This window comes from Podospora pseudoanserina, chromosome 1, assembly GCF_035222485.1.
Source record: "Podospora pseudoanserina strain CBS 124.78 chromosome 1, whole genome shotgun sequence".
Classification (NCBI taxonomy): Eukaryota; Fungi; Ascomycota; class Sordariomycetes; order Sordariales; family Podosporaceae; genus Podospora; species Podospora pseudoanserina.
The window spans coordinates 6,885,814-6,909,048 of record NC_085920.1 but is presented as its reverse complement, the minus strand read 5'-3'; the positions used below and the strand labels follow the sequence as shown (position 1 = coordinate 6,909,048).

The following is a 23,235-nucleotide window of genomic DNA, read 5'->3' as shown; positions in this document are numbered from 1 at the left end:
CATCTTACTGGCCAGCCCCATTGAAGCACTGGTTTTTCAGGCCCACGCGAGCCTGGCAGCGACTCTGTTGCAGCGGGTTGTTTTGTTTTGATCACAACAAAGCTGGTTGCTATGCAAGCTGTCTCTCGCTCCTACCCTTCCCTCAGGCCCCACGCTTTTCACTCCCCGCCATTCCACTCGCTGCATCTATCAAACTCCGCCCACCGACCCCAACTCCCACTCTCCTTCTCTCTCCAGATCGTCGCCGGGCAGTGCTGACCTTCGCACCACCACCACAGTCGTTTAGCTTCTTACACACTCATTTTTGTGTGTCTTTCCTTCCATCGCCAGTCGGACCTCAACACCACTCGTTAATTCATTTACAGTTTCTAATTCTCGAGGTTACATCTTCCAACCGACTCCTTCTCTATCACTGCAACTTTCCAACCATCCGATCGTCGACTTGCTTCTTACAGTCCTTTCTGCATCGGACCATGTACTGATCCGCCCTCCATCCCGTCAATCATGGATAGGCACAGCAACTCGCGACATGGCCGCCAGCCGCTCGCTGACACGACCAAGCGAGTCAACAATACAACAGTCGTCAGCACGGCGCGTTCCCATCACAAAGGCAATGATGAGAATTACGTATTGAGGTCCAAGAAGGTTGTCAGAGGCTCGTCAACATCTGTTGTCGCCGGTACAAGTCATCAAGTCGAGCGTCAGACGAAAGGCACATCAGATCGACCAGTTGCAGTAGAACGCCCTGCGCCAGTCAATCAGCATCTTTCAGCTGTTTCTCAGGAAGTCGACCTCGAAGCCGCCCGGCGCATCTCTCAGTTTTCCAATGTTTCTTCTAATGCCTCCACCACAAGACAGCTCAAGACACACATTGGACCTTGGCAGCTGGGCAAGACATTAGGCAAGGGGACTTCGGCGCGTGTTCGTCTCGCACGTCACCGTGTTACTGGCCAATTGGTGGCCATCAAGATTTTGTCCAAAAGTACTGCCTTCATCAACCAGTCGGGTAGTCTGGCGAATCTTGACCGGCTCGAATATCGAACTACCCAAACCGATGCGGAAGGCGGTCTTCGTCGAATGCCGATAGCTATCGAGCGCGAAATTGCCGTCCTTAAGCTCATCGAGCATCCAAACATTATCAAACTGCTTGACATTTGGGAGAACAGGTCGGAGATGTAAGTCAGCATACCCCGTGCGTGCTCGAATTGTGGACTAACCCGATGCTCCTTACTAGCTACATGGTCACCGAATTTGTTGAAAAAGGCGACATGTTCGAGTTTATCCGCTCCGTTGGTGCTCTACGTGAATGGGAGGTCGTCTTTTACTTCCGCCAGATCATGAGTGCGCTGGATTACTGCCATTCATTGAACATCTGCCACCGAGATCTCAAGCCGGAGAACATTCTGCTTCACAGCAGTGGTCAGGTCAAAATTGCAGACTTTGGGATGGCGGCTTTGCAACAAAGCCAACACCATCAGCTTACAACGGCCTGTGGAAGTCCTCACTATGCGGCTCCCGAGTTGCTTCGACACCAGGCCTACAAAGGCTCAGCGGTCGACATTTGGAGCATGGGCGTCATCCTGTTCGTCATGCTTGCTGGCTATTTGCCGTTTGATGACGACGACCTTGGTGTCATGATTCAAAAGGCCAAACGCGCCGAGTACCGCATGCCCCCGCATTTGAGCAGGGAAGCTCAGGATCTGATCCGGAGGATGCTGGTGCCCCAGCCTGCGAACCGTATCACCATGGCCCAGATGTGGCAACACCCGCTCATCCTCAAGTACCCCGATATTCCACAATGCTTCGAGTGGGAACAGCGCCAGCAATCAGGTTTGCAGAAACGCAATGTCTCGCCCATCCCTGAGGCGGAGGTGGACATTCAGATTCTGAGACAGCTCAAGGCGCTCTGGCACGCGTACCCCGAAGCTGAGCTCAAGCTCAAGTTGGCCCAGGAAAAGTAAGTTCTCCTGCCTTCATTGCGGTGACAACGCAGAGAACTAACCATTCCGGCAGACCGAACGACCAGAAACTGTTCTATCACCTACTCTATAATCACCGTGAAGTCCAGTTGGAGAACTACAACAACAACGTACCCATCTCGAAGAGCGATTATCATCACCTCAAGCCTCCCAACTGGGGCAAACGCATCTCCACTTGCGAGTTTACCCAGCCAGGGCGATACGGTCAGAAACGAGCAGTGACAAAGTTCACAGTCATCTCGAATGTGCCGGGGAAAGCAGACAAGGACGAAACGGGCACAATACGCAGCTATGATCCTTACAATGCGTCCCGGGTGTTCCATTCTGTCCCGTACGCCAGTCACGCCAAGATTATAATTCACCGCAATGGCTCTCAGGATGGCATCGGACGTTCTCCCACCACTGTCTCGCACTCGTATCGTTCATACAGGTCCAAGGGTGGTTCGGTGCGACACCAGCTTCGAACCCCTTCGCAACGGACCGCGACAACAGCCGGTCGTCTGCGAACCCCTCGGGGCTCCATGGGCTCAATTCATAGCCACCACAGCACCCCGAGAGTTCGTGTCAGCAGCAGGCTCTCCAGGCGTGGGGTTGACTTCTCAGCAGTCCGCAAAGGTCAGAAGTATCAGGGAAGCCGACATGGTTCTGTGGCTGCCCCAGCTAGCATTGCGGGCGACAATACGACATACGACCGCGATGCCTACTCGCCACGGAAAGCCACCAAGACCCCAAGGCCTACGACCACCGTGTCTATGGCTGATGTCAACAACAAGAAGGAGAGGGTGCTTTGGGGCGAGGAACTCAAACAGTTTCATACCTCGATTGCCCGAGACATTGACGAAGCCTTCGGTAGCTCACTCCTCGTGTCAGCGCCCAGCGAGACGTTACTTCAGAGCCGTGAAGGGAGCCACTTGAGCTTTTCTTTGGCTGACTCGTCTTTTGCGCAAATGTCGCAGTCGTCGCTTGCTGGTCCGCGCTCGTTTGCGAGTAACCAGCGAGAGTATAGCAGACCATTGCCTCCAGTTCCGTCCCGACCCACCGTCTCTCCTCTGTCAATCCGCAAGCAGAGTCTGGAGGTTGCGCCTGTAACGCATAAAGTCTCACTCCTTGACCCTGGCTCAAGCATTCATCTTCCTGATCGTCGGGTGGTGTCAGATCCGATTCACAACCGCTCAGTGAAGACAGTCAACCCGCTTCCATCTATTTATGAGAGCAGCCCGGAGGCTGTCCCTGCGGAAACCCCAGCTCGTGTTAAGAACAGAGGGCTGGATTATTTGTCCCGGGCTGAGAACACCATTCGGGTGGTGAACTCGCCAACGGCGGTAGAAGGTGGCGATCCGGCTGCGGTTCCGCGGCCGCTCAACGTCCGCAAGCTATCTCTCCATCCAACCAAGAACGAACGCCCTACCGCTGTTCAGGAGTCACGAAGACATGCATCCTACTCGGGTCATCAACCGACCCGCTCGGTTGACAATACAGAGAATGGCGTTGGTGCGCAGCCCAAGAACAGGGTGTCATCTTGGTTCAAACGCGCCTCCAAGGATGGAAACAGCCCCGCCGTTACCCCCACCACCGGGACGTTCCCCCAGCACGGCGAGGAATACGCCGGTTCGGAGGCTAGCGGGCCCAGCAGGCCTGTCTCGTATTCCATCGACGAGCCTGTGGCATCGCGCGCTCAGAAGAAGAAGGCGTTTGGTTTGTCGTTCTGGAAGAGCAACAAGGATGGGCCGAAGATGTCTATTGGAGGTGAGAAGAAGACGCTGTGCTATGTCTTCAGCTGTGACATGCTAACTTTGCTTTGCCATGATAGATTCCGAGTTTGAAGATGTGCACGTCCACGAAGACGGCAGGTCTCAGAAGAGATCTAAGGAGAAGCACAACAGTATGGCCGCTCAAAGTGTCTGGTCTGAGAGCGATGGGGGTGGCCGTAAGATTGAGGTGCAGCAAAACTGGCTGGCACGGCTATTCAGGGTCAAGCCGGCCATGCGATATCTTTGCTTTGCCATCCCCAAGCGGCGCGCGCGTCAGGAGATGGCGATCTTGCTTCGTGACTGGCGCCAGTATGGCATCAAGGATATCGAGGTTGACAAGGAGCGCAACATCATCTTTGCCCGTGTCGCTGCCAAGAACTGTAGGTTTTGTTCCCATTGTTTGTGAGGTCCGCTTGCTGATCACCTCTCCGTCATTAGATCTCAACCTCAAGGAAGTATCTTTTGCCATCGAGCTCATGACCGTCATTGAGCACGGGAAGCGAAACCAGCTCTGCATTGCTCGGTTCACACAGGAGAAGGGCGCCGCCAGCAGCTTCCACAAGGTGGTGGAGGCCATCAGCACTGCTTTCGATAACCGGGCTCTCATGGTTACCGACAAGCGGAAGATCAGTATGATGATCAAGACGCTCAACTCCTAATATGGACGATGGCCGGACGAATATCCTCTTTGCACCTTTTTTTTTTTTTTTTTTTTTTTTTTTTTTTTCTTCGGCATTCTCTCACACCTGCTATTGGCCACATTGGAAGGGAATTTAGGAGGTTTTCTTTCCACTGTCTGCATCTGGCACTTGGAAAGAAGGAAGCATTGGAGATGATCGGGTCAGATGGATAAGACGGGGGCCTTGGCTGGGGGGATTATTCTTGTTTTGTTGGCATCTGTAGCGCTGGAGCATGACGGAGGGGAAACAGGGAAGGGGTGTGTTTTTGGTTCCCCCCCCCCCCATTCAGCGACAGATGAGGCTAGATGCTTTGCTAGATACCCGCGCTTGGAGGTTCGAGTTTTGTTTGAGGTTTTCTATACCTTTCGTGCATAAAATTCTGGGGTTGTTAGGTAGCAGGCCAGGCAGGGTGAATGTAATCAAATAATGTGTTACCACTTGTCTGTACCAGAAAGCCCCCTTTTTTGCTCTTGAGAATGAATTCAGGGGTTTGTTTTGTTAGCGATGCAGGGTTGCCGGGGGCAGCGGCAGGCGAATCGGCGATGTTCTGTTCGATTCTGCAATTCGTTAATTGCCGGTTGGCCTTCCGGGGGTGGGACATTTGGGAATTGCCCAATTATCTTGAGGTTTCTGATGTCGGGATCTGCCGGACCGGCGCGGACGGATGGGTTGACAGGCTGGGTCAGCCAAGTGGTTGGGAAAAGGTGGTCGCGGGTAGAAAAAAAAGGCGAGAGCGCGGTTTTCCATTTCAACTTTTTGGCCCATCGTTCTCCTGTCATCTAATACCCTCATTCTCGCAGCAACTCACTCTCCCTCTGGTATCTCTTCTTTTTTTGGTGGGGGGGCGCCGGAGTTATCTCATTCACACAAAGTACGAGTACGTAGCTGATCGGGCACCCCCGCACCTCCCCCTCCCGCAGCACGACTGCTAACCGCCGCTCGGCGCTAGATACAGGGCTACGGTTTGTTTGTCAGGCGACTTTTTCTTTCCCCAGCATGCTTCGATCGGTTCGCATTGCCGGGCCCGCAGCCCGCGCCAGCCTTGGGCTGCCGAGGACAGCCAGCCGGTCGCTGAGCACATGTCTCAAGGCGACGGCCGGTGCGTGCAACGCTCCCATTTCGTCACTTTCCACCAGCCAAACCGCCAACCCCGCCATCCGCCACCAGAGAACCTTCCACAGTAGTGCCGCGAGAATGTCGGCCAACACCAGAACCGAGAGCGATGCCTTTGGCGAGATCCAGGTCCCGGCTGACAAGTACTGGGGCGCTCAGACTGAGCGTTCCCTCGAGAACTTCAAGATCAACCAGCCCCAGGACCGCATGCCCCCCCCTATCGTCAAGGCGTTTGGTATCCTCAAGGGTGCTGCGGCGACGGTGAACATGCGCTATGGCCTTGGTATGTGCCCTCTTTTTGCGCTCTTGCAATGCGCTCTGGTATATGTCGTCCGAAGAAGAAACGAGGGCTGACCAGACGGGCAATATGTAGATCCTGAGATCGGCAAGGCCATTCAGCAGGCCGCGAAGGAGGTTGCTGACCTCAAGCTCCTCGACCACTTCCCCCTCGTCGTCTGGCAGACCGGCTCCGGCACCCAGTCCAACATGAACGCCAACGAGGTCATCAGCAACAGAGCCATCGAGATTCTGGGCGGCAAGATGGGCTCCAAGAAGCCTGTGCACCCCAACGACCACGTCAACCGCTCGGCTTCGTCCAACGACACCTTCCCCACCGTCATGCACATTGCTGCTGTGCTCGAGTTTGAGAACACCCTCCTCCCTGCGCTCAAGAGCCTTCGCGATGCGCTCCAGGCCAAGGTTGAGGAGTTTGAGGCCAAGAAGATCATCAAGATTGGCCGCACCCATCTCCAGGATGCCACTCCCCTGACCCTCGCTCAGGAGTTCGGCGGCTATGTTGCCCAGCTCGACTTCGGCATCAAGCGCGTCGAGTCTTCCCTCCCCGACCTCCGCCTCCTCGCCCAGGGCGGCACCGCCGTCGGCACCGGCATCAACACCTTCGAGGGCTTCGCCGAGGCCATCGCCGAGGAGGTTTCCAAGATGACCGGCACCGAGTTCAAGACTGCCCCCAACAAGTTCGAGGCGCTCGCTGCCCACGACGCCATCGTCCAGGCCCACGGCAGCCTCAACACCCTCGCTGCCTCGCTCAGCAAGATTGCTCAGGACATCCGCTACCTCGGCAGCGGTCCCCGTTGCGGTCTCGGCGAGCTCAACCTCCCTGAGAACGAGCCCGGTTCGTCCATCATGCCCGGCAAGGTCAACCCCACCCAGTGTGAGGCCCTCACCATGGTCTGCGCTCAGGTTATGGGTAACCAGGTTGCTTGCACCATCGGCGGCATGAACGGCCAGTTCGAGCTCAACGTGTACAAGCCCCTGATTATCCGCAACCTCCTTCACAGCATCCGCATCCTGGCCGACGGCATGAAGAGCTTTGAGAAGAACCTGGTTGTCGGCCTCTCTGCCAACGAGAAGAAGATTGCCAGCATCATGAAGGAGTCGTAAGTCTTCCTGAACTCAAGCTGACTCGTGAGATATTGCATACTGACTTGACACTTTGTTAGCCTCATGTTGGTTACCTGCCTCAACCCCAAGATTGGCTACGACATGGCGAGCAAGGTCGCCAAGAACGCCCACAAGAAGGGCCTGACCCTCAAGGAGTCCGCCATGGAGCTCAACGCCCTCACCGAGGAGGAGTTTGACACCCTCGTCAGACCCGAGCTCATGGTTGGCCCTTCCCCCTACAAGGGTTAAACTGCCAGCCACCAGAAGAATGCTGGAAACCCAGAGAGAGCGTAGAGGGGTTGTGTGATGTCGGCGAGCGCATCGTGTAGTCGTCTCGATAAAGGCTCCCCTTGGTTGGGTAAAGGTTTTGATATGTGAGACTTGGGGTTAAAACCCAAAGGCAGCGATATGCCTGACCGCATCACCCACCACCCATCACTTTTGCGTGAAACACACCTGCGTGTAACAATATACCCCTTGGTGTCGATGACTTCACCTTACCGTTACATACCCCTTACCTTTTCACCTCTACGAAGATGTGTTATGATTAGAAAACTAGCCATGAAGAAAACTAAATTGATACCACCACTGCTATATATGCTCATTTTTGCGGGGAGAGGAGAGAAGGTTGTTTCATGATGTGTCACTGAGATAAGAGCTAGAAGGAAGCCGAGCCACGGCTATGGTGAATGGGTATGTATGATGTTCCATGTGGTCTGGTCTGGCCAACGTAATGATATGCCAATTGGAATCACGGGTCTGAAGCCCTTTTTTCCCCCTTCGTATTGCAACATGCAGCATCACCGTCGACACAAACCCTGGTAAGGAAGAGTAAGAGATATCGGAAAGTATCGGGCGGACGGGGCGGCCGGTAGTAAACGGGCAAGGGCAGACAGGCGAGGTGTCATAGCACAACCAGACAACGCAGGCAGAGAGGCGGATGCATGACGCCGATGAGGACATGATATGGGGAAGGGGAGAGGGGGGGGGGGGCGATGACCTCGGCTCTGGGCCGGCAGATCGGAGGTTCACGGCGGTGGTGGAGAAAGGCGAGGGAAGTGGGGAGAGCTTTTTGTTTTTTTTGGTTTTGCCAACCCCCAACTTTTCTTGGCTTACGGGAGCTGGGGGTGATTGGCTTGGCTTATGATGTATGGAAGGAAAGGACTGGAAGAGGAATCTCTTTATCTCGATGGGATCAAGTAATCTGTTTGGTGGGGGGTAATCGCCGATATCGCTGGAGGGAAGGGGGTGATTTACTTCGATGGGAATAAGAAGGAGAAATGGAGACTTTGGGGGTTGCAGAACGAGGTTTAGGAACCACATAAAAGAATTGGATGGCGACGGAGGGACTGAAAGGGTGAGGTCATCGGGGCGCAAGTCATTACGCTGGTAGGGGCGCGGCACATGTCACATGTGAAGAGCTGCACCCGCCGTGAGCTTGTCCAGTTTTCCCCTGATTGTGGGGTAGCGCATTTGGCCAATGGCAGCGGTGGGAGGACCCGGACGGCCGAGCGAGCATGGGAAGTGAATGCCATGAAGAGACCAACCACATGTTATGGATTTTCTGGGGGAGGCGATGATGGGGGTCCCTTGAACCGGGATTGCCGAGTGGTGAGGAAGCAGAGGGAGGCAGAGATTGTCTTGGGGGAAGATGGGTTGGATAGATATAGGTCTGGGTTCATGTTGGGTTCTGGATGTGTTTGGAGGGACGTCATCGTTTTGACAGCACATCATCAAAAACTCCAAGCGTTTGCTTTCGCCGCATGCCGGAGCTTTTTCCTCTGCTTTCTTGAACAACATCGCGCATCTTGCTCTGAGAACGTCTCTCTACTGAGGGAGACACGACAATTGGTTTTATTATCGGTGAGTCAGGTTGGTTCCTTCTCTTGACTCAATCAGCCCGTCTGAGGTCGTTGTCTGTCGGTCACAGGCACGCGTTTTGGATTCGAGGGAGAGCTTCGTTATGACAATAGCTCGAGATCTCTCCCTTTCTGGTCCTGTTCTTTTTTCCCACTTTCTCTGATACACACACACACACACATCCGCGTTCCCGGCACTCATACGTCAATCGAAACTCACACTCCCCGCCTTTTTTCTTTGTTCCATTTCCCCATACAGCTCTTCCTCCACAATTTGGGTGAACCACACCCTGCCCACCCTCCCCCCCACCTACCAATTGGCAGCTGTTTTACGACTAAGTACTTGACCCGCGGCTCACCTCGGCATTTTGACAACCGTTAGCGATTGTTGATTGACTCAGCTTGCTCTTTCGTCACGAGGTCCTAACGTTTTTGGTTCTGTTCTAGAATACATAAATATATATATATATATATATATATAAACAGCTTCGCCTCCCCTTTTTAGGATAACGGAGCTTTGCAAACACCACACACACCCACATCACCCCACGCACACAACATCACAATGCCTAGCACCGAGTCTATCCTTCAGGGCGTCAACGTCCTCGGCCCCGTTTCGGAGTCACAAAAGAAGATCCTCACACCGGAAGCTCTTGCTTTCTTGGCCCTTCTCCAGCGGTCATTCAACTCTACTCGCAAGGCTCTCCTTGAGCGCCGCAAGATCCGCCAGGCCGAGCTCGACAAGGGCGCTCTGCCTGACTTCCTTCCCGAGACCAGACACATTCGCGAGAACCCAACATGGAAGGGCGCGCCGCCCGCTCCCGGGCTTGTGGACCGCCGTGTGGAGATCACGGGCCCTACTGACCGCAAGATGGTGGTGAACGCGTTGAACGCTGATGTGTGGACTTACATGGCTGATTTTGAGGGTGAGTTTTGGGAATGAGATGAGATCGAGGGAGGGGCGGTGGCTCTGACATGTGATTCACAGACTCCAGCGCTCCCACATGGGACAACATGATCAACGGCCAGGTCAACCTCTACGACGCCAACCGCCGCCAGGTCGACTTCAAGATCGGCAACAAGGAGTACAAGCTCCGCACTGATAAGAAGCTCCCCACCTTGATTGTCCGCCCCCGTGGCTGGCATCTGGAGGAGAAGCACGTTACCGTCGACGGCGAGCCCATGTCTGGCTCTCTCTTCGACTTCGGTCTGTACTTCTTCCACAATGCCTTCCAGACCGTCAAGATGGGCTTCGGCCCTTACTTCTACCTTCCCAAGATGGAGTCTCACCTTGAGGCCCGTCTCTGGAACGATGTCTTCAACCTTGCTCAGGACTACATCGGCATGCCCAGAGGCACCATCCGCGGCACCGTCCTCATCGAGACCATCCTCGCCGCCTTTGAGATGGACGAGATCATCTACGAGCTCCGCGACCACTCTTCCGGCTTGAACTGCGGCAGGTGGGATTACATCTTCTCCGTGATCAAGAAGTTCCGTCAAAACTCCAACTTTGTCCTTCCCGATCGGTCGGCCGTCACCATGACCGTTCCCTTCATGGACGCCTACGTCAAGCTCCTCATCCAGACTTGTCACAAGCGCGGTGTCCACGCCATGGGTGGCATGGCTGCCCAGATTCCCATCAAGGACGACCCCAAGGCCAACGAGGTGGCTATGGAGGGTGTCAGAGCGGACAAGCTCCGCGAGGTCAAGGCCGGCCACGACGGCACCTGGGTTGCTCACCCTGCGCTGGCGGGCATCGCGGTGGACATCTTCAACAAGCACATGCCCACTCCCAACCAGCTGTTTGTCAGACGGGAGGATGTCACGATTGGTCAGAATGACTTGTTGAACATGAACGTGCCGGGTCAGATCACCGAGGCGGGTATCAGGAAGAACCTGAACATTGGCCTGGGCTACATGGAGGCTTGGATTAGGGGTGTTGGGTGTGTTCCTATTAACTACTTGATGTGAGTATTTCTCCGCTGCATACCATGACGAAGAGACACGATGCTGACGATGAAAACAGGGAGGACGCCGCCACAGCCGAGGTTTCCCGCTCCCAGCTCTGGCAGTGGGTGCGCCACGGCGTCACCACCGCCGAGGGCAAGAAGGTTGACAAGCAGTACGCCCTCAAGCTCCTCAAGGAGCAGACCCAGGAGCTCGCCAGCAAGGCTCCTCAGGGCAACAAGTATGGTCTTGCGGCCCAGTACTTTTCCGGTCAGGTCACCGGTGAGGACTATGCTGATTTCTTGACGAGCCTGCTGTACAATGAGATCACATCTGCTGGTCCGGCGAGAGCGGCTGCTAAGTTGTAAGTGGAGAAGGGGGGTGATGGGGGGAGAAGTTAATGATGATGTGGTAGTGAGCGAAGAGAAGCAAGACTGTAAACTTTGTGCATTTGAGGCGTTGCGTTTGATATTATTTTTTTTTTTTGGTTTTATAGGAGATGCAAATATGAATTGGATATTATGAGATCTTACCTACCTTAAGAGGGATGGCTTGGTGTATTGATGGTGAAGTGTTTGGGCCATTGAAAGCCCGGTCACCCACCGTCTGGTTCATGGTGTCTCTTGAAGTTAAGTTGCCTCGAGTGTAGTTGGTGTAGAGCAATCAGTCTATCTGTCAGCATGCTGCCTCCTCAATCTGGCTGTCCGTTGTTTAGTCTGTTTAGGGCATCCTATGATCTACTGATCAGTTCCATCACCCATCAGTCTATCCAAAGTCTTTGTTATCTATATTCCATCCCCTCTACCCAACGTGCCCAACAAGCCCCGCACAGTCCCGCCTATGTGACTGCTTATTTATCTCAGCAAGAAGTCTTTTCTCGACTTCAGATCTCCACAACAACACTGCGGAACGGACGGAATCCAGAGAAGAAGAGAGAGGGGTGACCAGGGCTGTGGGCACGTACCGTCACCGTCGTGGAGTGCTCGAAGGTGAATGGGTGGAGTAGTAGTGCTTCCCATCAGTCCCTCCTCTTCCACAGCTTTGACCCATGCGCTCACACGCATGGTTCGGTGATATACATACCTTTCCGGTCCTTTCTCTCCATCAGAGAGTCAAGGCTGGCGTGTGTCTTAGTTGGTGTGTGCCGATATAGGTAACTACCCCCTTTTCAAGGGACTTGTTCTATGTGCACCACCACCCCCCCCCCCTCTCATCTTTATACCACGCATCCCCCATCATATCTACAACACTCTATCCTATAATCTGAGGTTGTAGCTATAAAACCAGGTGTAGAATTAGACTTAACGATTGCTCCGAGAGTGACTCAGGGTTAACACTCTGTGGCCTATCTTACTGCCACCATACCACAGCATACCTACCTTTCATATCACACCCATTCATTTCCGTTATCATCAACACCGCAGGGTGTTCTTTTCCCTATGAATTGCAGTGTATACTTGTGCTTGCAAGTGTCGTGGTTGATACACTGCCGTGGTGTTGATGCCCGATGTCCGCGCGCCAATGCAAGCCTTCAACCTCGCACCACCTCACCCAGGGCTTCAATCGATAGCACTGCAATTGGAAGATCCTGATTATACTGTGATTCGTGTGGGACCTGAGATAGCTAGGTGGCTGTGGTGTCGTTGCAAGTGGTGATATGTGCATGTGGTGGTGATGGGAATCTAATGCTGAGGGCTTTGAGCCAGGTTTTATGTATATAAATATAAATATATATATGGTCTTTGGGCCCGGGTACGTCGATATGATGGGGGGATAAGTGTACAAGATGAGGACTGTTTGTGTGTGATAAAGTCTCTTTTGATACCGGCCCACAGAGGAACAGCAATGTCTTGTTGTTGGTTTGCTGGCCGGGTGTTTGTCCGGAGGGAGCGGGCGTTTTGTCTGTGTGGGAGGGGGCTTTCCACCGGAGGTTTGTAGAGGTCGATCCTGTTCCTGGGAACCCAATGGATCATTCTATCATTGGCTCTCGAGTTGAGAATGGGGTTCTCTTGTGACGATGTCTGAGCTGTCTTGAGGTCGGTTTGGTGGTCAGCATTTGGTCCGGTCTTGTCTTCGGGGGGGCTTTCGACACCTACGCTTCGTACTTTGCCTTTGCCTTTTCTTTTTTCCCGGCTGAGGTGTCTCCTTTCAACGTTGGGTGATCAACTCGAAGCTATCTTACTCAGTGGAGAGAGTTGTTGCCAACCTGGTTATGGGTTAGCTTGGGATGCTTGGGTTTCGTGAGGTTTGATTAATTGTGTATTGGGGCTGTTGTTTGGGATGTATGAGATGCGGATGAGGATGCGTGGAGGGAGATGAGAGAGGTAGGCTGATGGACGGACCTGATGATCTGACTGCTCATGATTAGAATGAAATTACATGAGTGATAGGTCTAACTTTGTGTATTCTTGTGTGATGTCTATGAGGCTATCTGGGGTGCGTTCCTGACACTCCCAGCATCTTGGCCGTCAAGCTGGTGTTGTTGCGGTAGCAAGAGTACCTAAGGTAGGGCCTTCGCATGTCCGACATGGTTTCCCCCTTAACTCTCGTTCTCTCCGCAACTTACAGTCCCAAGCGGGTCGATGTGGCCCTTGATGCCTACCATGACACAATTCATCCTCGCTTCAAGTTTGTTGAGTTGACCCTCTCGTGGATCCAACCACTATTGGACTGGGCTGGCAATGCTCACCTGCGTAATCAGGCACCAGATTACGTTTGACTTTTTATTAAAAGATGATTCTGGACAGGTGTGGCTGTTCCCGCCTTCTCCCATAAGTGGAGAATCACATACAAAGTTTGGCAACCTGGAAAGCCAGTCGATAGCACCATGACGGAGTCGCAAAACATGGTCCTGTCTTGACGCCCGAAAACATGTATTGACCGTGTAAGGCAAAATACCTCATGTGATAGATGCTTCGTGATGGCCCCCTATCCACCATCGGCTCCATTGGCCCCTGAACGAACAACAAACCCAAGACCCCCCTCCCTTGCGTCACCGGTTCGACGAAGAGAAAACACAGACATATTCTTCTGAGACCTGAGCATAAATACCCGAAGTCAAAGGCTCGTATACACGGCCCTCCCTATCGGAGGAAAGGTCTCAAAAATGGATTACTCTACTGCTTCTCGCAATTCTTTCTGGAAAGCTGCATATCCAAGACAATGACACCACACCTTTTTGCTTTTACCTTTGCTCGCCAAACATAAGAACATCTCAAAGTTATATGTTGTCTGACGTCAGTAAACTCGTTCCAAATCAGCCCGGAGATTTAAACCCATTCTTCCATTTCCCGTGGTACTGCGTGTGTCTCATTGACGCAGGAACCCGAGCAGCTGAGCGATCTAATTTTCCTCCTTGAGAATTAGAGGGGGGGCGAGGTTGGGGCTCGTGTGACGGAGACAACAAAATTGGCAAACTTTGTGGGCCTCGACGGCGGGAATTCCATGTAGCAGCGGCGAGTTGCTGGAGGCGAGAAACGGGAACACCCAGTATGGGTAGTCTGGTCCGGCGTGATCTCGGTGTTGCTCGGTGTGGTTGGCAAGTGGGATGGTGAGGATTAAGCTTATCGTGAGATCGGCACCAGGGGCGCAGACCAAGTACCGGACCGTCGGTAGCGGATGCTTGGGTGGCAGGTCTGACGGCCTTCTTTAGCATCTCGTTTCGTTCGTATTCGCCCCTTTCTTGGAGCTGTGGGGATGGTCGAGGCCGAACCAAACTGGTGGCAGGTTACCAGGACGCCTGAATACTCCCCGCTCACGTAGTTTTGTCCTTGACAAGAATCCACTGGCTACACGAAAGTTGGTTTGCTCGTGATGTATGGGAGAAGCCGGATGTCACATGAGCGCGGCGGCGAAGTTCAGATGGGGGTTTGTGTAAGATGCAGGTCCCAGGAATGCTGGGTTACAGTCCAAGATGCGGCGGTTGAGATGGGTGGAGAAAGACGTCCTGTTTGGGAAGGTGTGAACAAGAAGACAGGAATTGCTTTCATTGCTGTAATGCCTACGCAGCTACCGACTCTGTGGTATCGAGCTGCCCGCCTCACTCCAGCCGTTCCGCCTGGCCGCTCAGCCTCTCCACCTCTGGACATCGGCAGCAGTGTGCCGTTGTGGCTTCGCTCTTGTATCTGCCGGCGCGGGAAGACGCGAGAGGCTGCTGTCAAAACGGCCACGATCTTGATCTCTTGACAGGAGGCTAGTTCTGCAGTTCCGAGCTTGTGGCGATCAACTCCCGGTTCAGATGGTTGGCGCTGCCCGCTTGTGGCGTCCAAGCTTGAGAAGATCTGGCGGAGTTGCGGCTCAACAACCAGCTGTCTGTCGGCTCCCCCTTTCGGGCACCAGCCGGGCGAGGACAGCACAGAACCTGTGCCGAGTGCTGTATGAACTGGCTCCGCAATATCGAGGGCTGCTCCTATCCCGGCCCTTGCTCCAGCTCTCTGTGAGCTCCCAGCTGTTCAAATTTCCCGACAGCTTGCATCAAAGTATTGGGGATCACGTCTCGTTTTGGCTGTTGTGAATTTCGGTATTTCCCAGCCTATCAAATCTCCCGCTCTTTTCCACACCCCGGGTTTGCGCTGTAGTGGTGTGCGGGGGTTGGCCAAATAGATCAGCACGGACCGCTTTGCTGCGGTGCGAGGTCCTCTTGCGGGGGAGGGCGTCGAAGGCCATCGTGGCTCTTCTTCATCTGTGTGTGTGTGTGTGTGTGTGTGTGTGTGTGTGTGTGTGGCTTGGGTCCTTGTCGAAGAAAGCCAGACGCCTTTCCGCAGCGGCCCTTCCCCGCCGCCTTTGTGTGCGCATTTGAGAAACCCAAGCGCCACTGTTTTCGAGCCTCATTCGACTTCGACGACACGCGACAGGATCTTCATACAAAGCAACGCTGTCTTTGCTAACGAGATCCTGTCTTGATGAGCTGGGGCCGATCAAGGAATACGAGGTCGCACCCTGATTGGGCTCGACCCAGCCTCCCGAGATATAAACAAGCACATGGGCTACCCGTCGCTGGTCTCAACCGTTCCCATTGCTTGTCGCACGCCACATTTGCTATCAAAAAAAAAAAATGCGTGGAGGTCGGTCAGTCTCAGCAACTGCACATTATGTGATTGTCTCCTCGATTTTGCAGCATGGGCCTGCTGTGCCAGGGGCAGGCACATCTGATCGTCAGCGGATGGATTGTCAGCCGCGGGCAGCCAGGACCTGCAGCAGCCAGAAAGTAGAACATTCCGTGCCTTTTCGACAAGTGAGGAAAGACGAAGACACCATTCTACACGAAACGAAACAAACCAAAGGTGTACTGTAATGCTCATCATTGACCCCGCCGTGGTCGGTTCGTTTCTGCTGTAACATCGCCTGGGCTGCCCCCGCAAGCAAGTGCGCCGTCTGGTCGCATTGAGCAATCCCCGAGAGGATAGACGAGCAGCACATGCAATCCATACGATATCTGTTCTGGTTCTGATTCTCCAAAACCTTGCTTGACGGTACTATATTGCACTGGCGGCACTAGACCCGCTCCAGGGTGTGCCGTTACGTACCGCAGCCGATCATCTGTGGGAAAGCTGTAGCGGACGAGGTTCTAATGGGCGCCTGGCCTGTCCTAGTTCCTCATTAGATCTCGACAAAGCATGGCATCTTCAACATCTTCAGTGTCCTCGACACAGGTGACACAAAGAGAATGCTGTGTTACATCTCTGAAAGCAAAGGAGGCCGATCACACGGGAAAATCCTAATGGCAACAGCAAAAGTACGTTTCTGCTGGAGCCTCACTACGGTGGTTGTCTTGTCTAATAAACCACCCGCCATCAAAGAAATCTACAATGGTTGGTCACTGGAATCACAGTCTCGTCAAAAATTCCCGAATGGAGGAAAGGCTCGTCTCCGTGTCTCTCTTCATCTCCAAACCCCCGGGCTGTTGGGGTAAACCCAAAAACCAGGTGTCCAGGAACCAGGCACATCGCCATTTTTGATCAGGGGAAGACGACGGTGTAGAGATGCTGACTTCAGACCGCAGCAGTATTGGATGGCGAACAACCACAGCCAAGAATGGCAAAAGAAGCATGGCGCAGGCATAGGCACAGTCAAAGTGATATAAGAACACTGGCATTTCTCGTCACAAGGCACACACAGCAGACAAGATACTGTCATCTGTGGAAAACCGAGCGGAATGATGAGCGGGGAACGGCACAAGACAGCGTCCTTTTCCCCCATCCCGTTCTGACGCATTCACGGCACGCAAAAGCCATACCCGCCAATCGCGGTACGGGTCGGGAGCGGTCAACCGACGGATTCGTCCATCTCGGCTCGCCCAAGGTCCTTGACAGGGACTCGCTCAGAGATAAAAAAAAACCAAAAAATTAGATATACATGCATATATACATACATATATACATACAGGTATACATACATATATACATACATATACATACACATATGCATACATATACATACATATATACATAAATATACATATATCCATACATATATGTATGTATATATGTATGTATATATGTATGTATATATGTATGTATATATATAAAACACAAACATAAAAATAAAAATAAAAAAAAGCGCGCTGGGTGGTCTGTTCACCATGCTACGGAGCCTTTTTTCTGTGAGGTTGCTTTCCGTGCGACAATGCCATATCATAGTACAACTGAATATGATGATCCCGTGCAGGCTGCAGAGGAACTAGTGGTTCCCAATACACCCGGCGACTGGGTTTCGATGGGGAAACGCCAGGGCGGATGCATGAGGGGATGCCCTGGTCAGTGGTATCCAAAGGCCAGCCAGCTCCTCAGCTGAAAAAAGCGATGGCTATGCAGGCAGGTCTTGGGGGAAGGACACCTGCGGCAGTGCCTTCAAGCGCTCTGCTTTGTGTTGACATGAGCGGTCCCCCAACAACACTAGCACAAGACGGGCTCGGAGCCTAAACTTTCCAACAACAAAGATGGTGCGGCAAAAGAAGAAACCCTGAGAGCCATCCCGAAAGAGCCAGGTGCCGGCCGCGTGTCCGATCTGTGTTTGAAACAACCAAATCGACTCGAATGGGTTTTGCAGATAGGAAAGCGCCACGCGCACGATGAGCGAGAAAATGGCTGCATCAGCCCAGCGCCAGTGCCGCTGGAAAGCTACGCTGAGCTAATTTACCCCTACCGCGATGTACATGCCGACATGCCTATCTCAGAGATGGTGGAAGGCGGTGATGTGGGAAAATGGCCGTTTCCCCCAATGCCGGGATAAGGGCACCTGGTCCCCGACATTGATCACGGCGAAACATTGGTGTCTTTGTACCCGCGGAAGACATCGGGAGAAGAGAAGCCAGTTCGCCAAACCCTCTGTTCGTTGGGGGGGCCATCCAATGTCTTGCTCAGGCACACACAGGCCTTGTTCAATGCCAAGAGGTCTAGATGGGCTGGCCAGCCCACGGCCCACACTGGCCACTCACCCAGCAGGGAACTTGGCCCACAGGGAAGCCCACGATGCTGGAAAGGGTCTAATCCGAATCGAGACGCGAGCATCTCGTCAAAGAGGGCCGCCAAGCATGGATAGGGAGACACCGGTGACCGGGGTGCGGGCTTGGGGACTTGTGCTTTGGGGAAAATCCAAGATGTCATCCCATTGCTCCATTTGCTCACCACCACCACCACTCACCAGCCCAGTTTCCCAACAGGCTTTGTCAGGTGGACCGAATAGAGGGGACGAACTCGGCAAAGAAGCTATCGCTTTGACGTTTAGTAGGGCTAGCAGCACTTTCTGGTGAAAACAGCTTGTTTTTCTTGGGGACATGCCGCTATCCTTTGCTGTCGTTCGTGGCAGACCTGAATTGGGACCAAAAGAGCGGACCGCGATGCACCAGTCCACCTGTCATCCCTGGTGCGCATCAATCATGCTCTCTTTGACATGCGGCCAAGTCCACCTACTAGGCATGTCATAATTCGGAGCGCAGGGACCAGAGACAAAAACCGCGCAGCGGCAACTCAACATCAGCTGGTCGGGAGACGGGGGAGCTTGAGCCCATTCTGGCAGCTGGTTGAGGTGAGTGAGGGCTTCGCCAGATAGCTAGATAGCCAGTTGGACAAGTTCGGACAGAGCACCCCCCCTCCATGCACGTACAGGACATGGAAAACTTCTCTCCCTGTTCCCTCTTGTTCTCTCTCTCTTTCTCTCTCTCTCTCTCTCTCTCTCTCTCTCTCTCCCACCCCCAGGTAAGGTGTAGCGTAGGGGGGCATGCGGCATGCATGCCGGAAGCATGGTGCACGGGTGGGAGGGACAAAAGGTGAGCGTGGGAGAGGCACAGCCAAAAAGTGAGGGATCTGACCTCCCTGTCAACGACCGTCTCTTGGTGCTCGCCTCCCGCGCACCAGGGTTCTAGCTTGCCAAGAACCGTACATGCTGAGTGTTCGACAGTGAGAAAGAACACACATATTGAACCCAGCATTACCAAGTCGAGTTCTGGTGGATATTCTCTCTCGGCCAGGCGTGGAAGAGACAAGCTGCCATACTTGCCCTCAACCTCTGCTTCTCCCTCACGCACCCCTCGTGTTTTCCCCCAGCCCTCAACGTGCATTTGAGCGAGTTGGTAAGAAGCAGCGTCAAAAGGTTTTGGAGGTTGATGGAGCCCCGATCTTCAGGTCGGTTCGGACAGGCAAGCTATACCGCTTCTGGCTCCTCCTGCTGCGCTTGTCCACTGGGGTGTCGTTCAGCCTGGGTACAGTAGACACACGCCCAGCGTGGGTGGCCGTATTACGGCTCCCGTAACTGGGGGCGGCCATACGATACTTACAGTACACATCCATGTGTGTCGACATCAAGAAGAGTCGAGCCAGGGTCTCGGCACCAGGCTCGCAGACATTTTCCCAGCAAGCCGTGCCCTGTGCAGTCCCAGTCCCGCAGAGCTCTCCCAGCTGTGCATGCGGCAGGGCAGGGGGGGGGGGGTATGTCTTTCGTTAAGAAGTCTTGAATGTACCGGCCTTCCATACACTGCTGTCTTTTCCCCAGTGCCTGAGGGGAAAACACTGTTCAAAGTTGATACTCACGTCTTGAGGAGTCACGAAGGGGACCTGTTTGGGGTAGTTATTTCCTGCTTAGTACACATCTATCACTGGCTTTGATATCAGCTCAACGTGGAAGCCGCAACGGAGGCAAGCCTGAGCACCGACCTCAAGCCTTGTCCCATCCCACGTCCATGTCAGTCTACCAACAACAACAACAACGACGACGACGACCACCACCACCATCACCACCACCGCTACCACCACCACAGCAACAGGACTACCAGTTATACTTACGACAACCCAGAAGGCTCTGCTACATTGTACCTCTCCTCACACCTTCCACCTGCTAGCCCACTCAGCCAACAAGCGCCACAGCCTGGCCCTGAGACATCCGAGACCGTACACACGCGCTGTGCTGTGCCCATTCCTCCGGGAGCCTGCTGCTGTCATTGCATCGCAGAGTCCACAATACGCATTTTCAAGAGCACGCCAATTTCAAGTCTGTGCGAGTCCCAGGAGAAGGGTGTGGCACACTCATCTCACCAGCACATCCCCAGTTCGTGTCCTTTCAGCCCTCCCGCGCTAGACAGGCCGGCCTGGTTCGATCCCAAATCAAAGACGCGCTTTTCCACCCCCATCTTTTGAAAGTACAAAGCACGAGGGAAAGGGCACCCACACATCCGCCCCTAACACCGGCACCCACCCCGCCAGCCCGCTTCCTCTCCCGTCCCAAGTCTCCAGCCTGTCGGTATACCTCGTCCCCACTGCGTCAGACAACGGGTCCCTGATGAAGGACAACTACACGAGGGGAACCGCGCAAGAGTAGCAGCAACACGAGGCAGCAGTAACAGTCCAGCGCGGTTGGCTTGAGGTCGTCATTCTACCCATCTCCCAGATCCTGGACCTGGAGCTGGACCTGGAGCTGGACCTGGCCAGATTACCGACAGGGTCCCGAACCCGAAAACTACCAATTATTGGCAGTGTTCATACCGTGTATTTCGTACCGAACGCCCCTTCAGCATCGGCACTCCACCAGGCCTTGTCAACGACCTCCACGCATCAAAAGCTTAAGTACAAGAGGCTTTCATGCCCAGGTCACACGCATACTCGTCTTATCAGACTTTGTGGTGTTGAAGAACTTAGTTGCGCCCCCATCGAAACTTGATCTGCGCCATGTGCTAGGGCCGCCATCTTCTGGAAACCTTGCGAGCACTTGCTGTCACGTCGAACGGGTATAAAACTGATACGTGAGCCACGCCTCTCCATCTCACCGCCATCAAGCCATCGATCTTCCACCACATCTTGTAGCCTCCGGTGGCTACCTCCTCTCTCTTGTCTGTGACGACGATTTCCGCCAAACCAAGGGCAGCAAAGCAGCTTGATCAGTTAAGCATGCCTCCGCCACCACTACCACCACCACCACCACCAGCACCACCACCGCCAAGGATGTCGCATCCTGAGTCTGGCGACGAAGAGGATTCCCTGTCCCCTCCTCCGAACCATGCAGCAAGGAGAGAGGGAGCGCCAAATCTACCGTCAGTCAGTGGGATGTATTCTCACTCAGATCTATCAAGTACGCGAGACCCTAGACAGGCTTCTACAGCCATGACCCATCCAAGTGACCACAGTGATGATGGCCAAAGGGCGCTGCCGTTTTCTGAGCCGGCCCCTCGGAAGGCGTTCTCGGCGGCGCCCTCGGCCTCTTCTCCTCCCTCCTCTTCCCCTTATCCTTCTAGCCATACCAACATCACAATTGCCAGTAGAACAAGTATTCTGACTCCCACATCAGAGGCAGCAGTGGCGGACGGGACTAGCCCATCATCAGGAATCAACGGCAGCAGTTCGCAGCAATCACCGGCCGGCGGTTCGTCTTTTTACGGCCACGGAAGCTGGCCTACGCCGGTGCCCCCGGGCAGCTACGGTTATTCGGGCAACAATTCCACCTCCGGGGCCTTCCAACGACCTATTCCCTTCAATTTTACCTCCCCACTCCCACAGTATCACGGGCGAACCTCATCATCCCCAGCTAACGGCGGGGCCTTGCCGAGCGTCTCAGCATACCAAGGTCATCCGCCGTTCTCCAGTTCAGCAGGCGGCGGTGGTGGTGGCGGCAGTGGTGTGAACGGAGGCGGGGGGCTAGGAACCAACGGTGCTGGCGGAAACAACGCTGGTGTGAATGGGAGTGCTGGCTCTTTGGTTCTTTACGGTTCAAGCATGCCTTCCCACTCCCAGGAGTCACCATCACCGTCGGTTCTTGCTTTGCCCGATCTCGCAGGTCAGGGCCAGGCAGCACCTCAGTCGTCGACGAATCGAGGTTCACCGCCGGTCGGGTCAGAGTACCGTTCACCTTCGGCGCCTTACTACCCAACAGCGTCGTCGCCGCAGCAAGGGACGTTCCCTTATGCCTCCCAGCCCGGACCATCCCCGAACGCCACGGGTGGGCCTCTCCCTGGGAGAAACCCCCTAGGTCCTCTGATGCCAGGGATGCATTCTCCGATATATGCCGGATCCCATCGGCCTCATCACCAGCCCCCAGCCACGTATCCTCCGTATCCAAGCATGCAGGGCTCGATGATGACCAATTTGCATCAGCCAAACCAGCCCATGGTGGTGTATGGTCATGTTTCTCATCCGTATCCCATTCACAACTACGCGGGATACCACCACCCGCAACCGCCGCTGCAAGATCGTCCTTTCAAGTGTGATCAGTGTAACCATAGCTTCAACAGAAACCATGACCTCAAGAGGCATTCAAGGATACACTTGGCCGTCAAGCCTTTTCCATGTGATAACTGCGAAAGGACCTTCTCGAGGAAGGATGCACTCAAGGTATGTGTTCGACGGTTTTTTTTTGGTTGTCTATCAGCTACATGTGCTGACTTTGTTTCCAGCGGCATATGTTGGTCAAGGGATGCCTGTCCAAGGACAAAGGCAAGGGTAAGGGCAGAGACAGGGACAAGGACAAGGACAGGGACAATGCCGCGGCTCCCAGAAATGCAAACGCTCAAGGTGAGAGCCCACCTACGAGTGACGGGGATTCCTCTAGCCCAACGGCTTTGAGGAAGAGGCAGTAGGAATGTGTTCTTGACAGGGACATCAATCCTGACGCGTCCGGACGGTGTCGAAGACGATGGCAGATGTCGATCACGACCAACGACTGTGCGGGTATACCTTGATGATGCTGCGGGGAAGTCGATGACAGGATTCAACAAGGAAGGCGAGGGAAGGGAAAGAAGAGAAAAGGAAAAAAAGAAGAAGAAAAAGGGGGGGGAAGGGGAAAGGGGTTTTGAAGACCATGAACACAGGGAACAAGGTCTGGTCCTGTTTTGTGGGAACATTGCCGCTTCGCTTCGTCTTTGTTTATATTTTTGACTTTGCACACAACACCATCTCCTGCAAGCGCGGAGGCTGGAGCTTGGGTGCTGGAGTTTGGGTACTGGGGCCAGCTGAATTGGGAGTTATTGGGTTTCCTACTGTCAAGATCATCACATGACCAAAGGGGGCTGGCTATTTTTTGGAGG

At 54.0% G+C, this 23,235-nt stretch overlaps 5 protein-coding genes across 5 annotated transcripts; 4 read left to right on the top strand and 1 right to left on the bottom strand.

Annotated features, from left to right (window-relative positions):
* Nucleotides 1-199: 199 nt before the first annotated feature.
* On the top strand, nucleotides 200-4,543 carry GIN4 (serine/threonine-protein kinase gin4). Its single transcript, XM_062943196.1, is given in 6 exon segments — nucleotides 200-1,175; nucleotides 1,235-1,957; nucleotides 2,014-3,725; nucleotides 3,790-4,110; nucleotides 4,169-4,420; nucleotides 4,433-4,543. The coding sequence occupies 5 exon segments, from the start codon at nucleotides 505-507 to the stop codon at nucleotides 4,387-4,389; spliced, it is 3,648 nt and encodes a 1,215-aa protein (XP_062806269.1). The 5' UTR covers nucleotides 200-504; the 3' UTR covers nucleotides 4,390-4,420; nucleotides 4,433-4,543.
* A 567-nt stretch (nucleotides 4,544-5,110) lies between these two features.
* On the top strand, nucleotides 5,111-7,571 carry FUM1 (fumarase fum1). The gene is given in 5 exon segments (XM_062943195.1): nucleotides 5,111-5,246; nucleotides 5,253-5,281; nucleotides 5,360-5,806; nucleotides 5,897-6,920; nucleotides 6,984-7,571. Coding segments are annotated over 3 exon segments (1,614 nt in total). The 5' UTR covers nucleotides 5,111-5,246; nucleotides 5,253-5,281; nucleotides 5,360-5,406; the 3' UTR covers nucleotides 7,174-7,571.
* A 1,067-nt stretch (nucleotides 7,572-8,638) lies between these two features.
* ACU9 (Malate synthase, glyoxysomal) lies at nucleotides 8,639-11,227 on the top strand. The gene is given in 4 exon segments (XM_062943194.1): nucleotides 8,639-8,946; nucleotides 8,957-9,709; nucleotides 9,772-10,750; nucleotides 10,810-11,227. 3 exon segments carry the CDS (start codon nucleotides 9,349-9,351, stop codon nucleotides 11,096-11,098), a joined length of 1,629 nt encoding a protein of 542 aa, XP_062806267.1. The 5' UTR covers nucleotides 8,639-8,946; nucleotides 8,957-9,348; the 3' UTR covers nucleotides 11,099-11,227.
* A 3,404-nt stretch (nucleotides 11,228-14,631) lies between these two features.
* Nucleotides 14,632-14,818, bottom strand: QC764_119305 (uncharacterized protein; the record flags this gene model as incomplete). The annotated part of the gene is made up of 2 exons (XM_062943193.1): nucleotides 14,632-14,676; nucleotides 14,732-14,818. The coding sequence occupies 2 exons, from the start codon at nucleotides 14,816-14,818 to the stop codon at nucleotides 14,632-14,634; spliced, it is 132 nt and encodes a 43-aa protein (XP_062806266.1).
* A 6,342-nt stretch (nucleotides 14,819-21,160) lies between these two features.
* QC764_119300 (uncharacterized protein) lies at nucleotides 21,161-22,788 on the top strand (the record flags this gene model as incomplete). The annotated part of the gene is made up of 3 exons (XM_062943192.1): nucleotides 21,161-21,287; nucleotides 21,510-22,543; nucleotides 22,606-22,788. 3 exons carry the CDS (start codon nucleotides 21,161-21,163, stop codon nucleotides 22,786-22,788), a joined length of 1,344 nt encoding a protein of 447 aa, XP_062806265.1.
* Between the last annotated feature and the right edge of the window lie 447 nt (nucleotides 22,789-23,235).

Bases quoted from the DNA above. Each gene is read 5' to 3' on its own strand.
- GIN4 (XM_062943196.1), top strand. From the start codon at position 505: ATGGATAGGCACAGCAACTCGCGACATGGCCGCCAGCCGCTCGCTGAC. The intron at 1,176-1,234 runs GTAAGTCAGCAT...GCTCCTTACTAG, and splicing joins TGGGAGAACAGGTCGGAGAT to CTACATGGTCACCGAATTTG. The intron at 4,111-4,168 runs GTAGGTTTTGTT...CTCCGTCATTAG, and splicing joins CCGTGTCGCTGCCAAGAACT to ATCTCAACCTCAAGGAAGTA.
- ACU9 (XM_062943194.1), top strand. From the start codon at position 9,349: ATGCCTAGCACCGAGTCTATCCTTCAGGGCGTCAACGTCCTCGGCCCC. The intron at 9,710-9,771 runs GTGAGTTTTGGG...TGTGATTCACAG, and splicing joins TTACATGGCTGATTTTGAGG to ACTCCAGCGCTCCCACATGG. The intron at 10,751-10,809 runs GTGAGTATTTCT...CGATGAAAACAG, and splicing joins GTTCCTATTAACTACTTGAT to GGAGGACGCCGCCACAGCCG.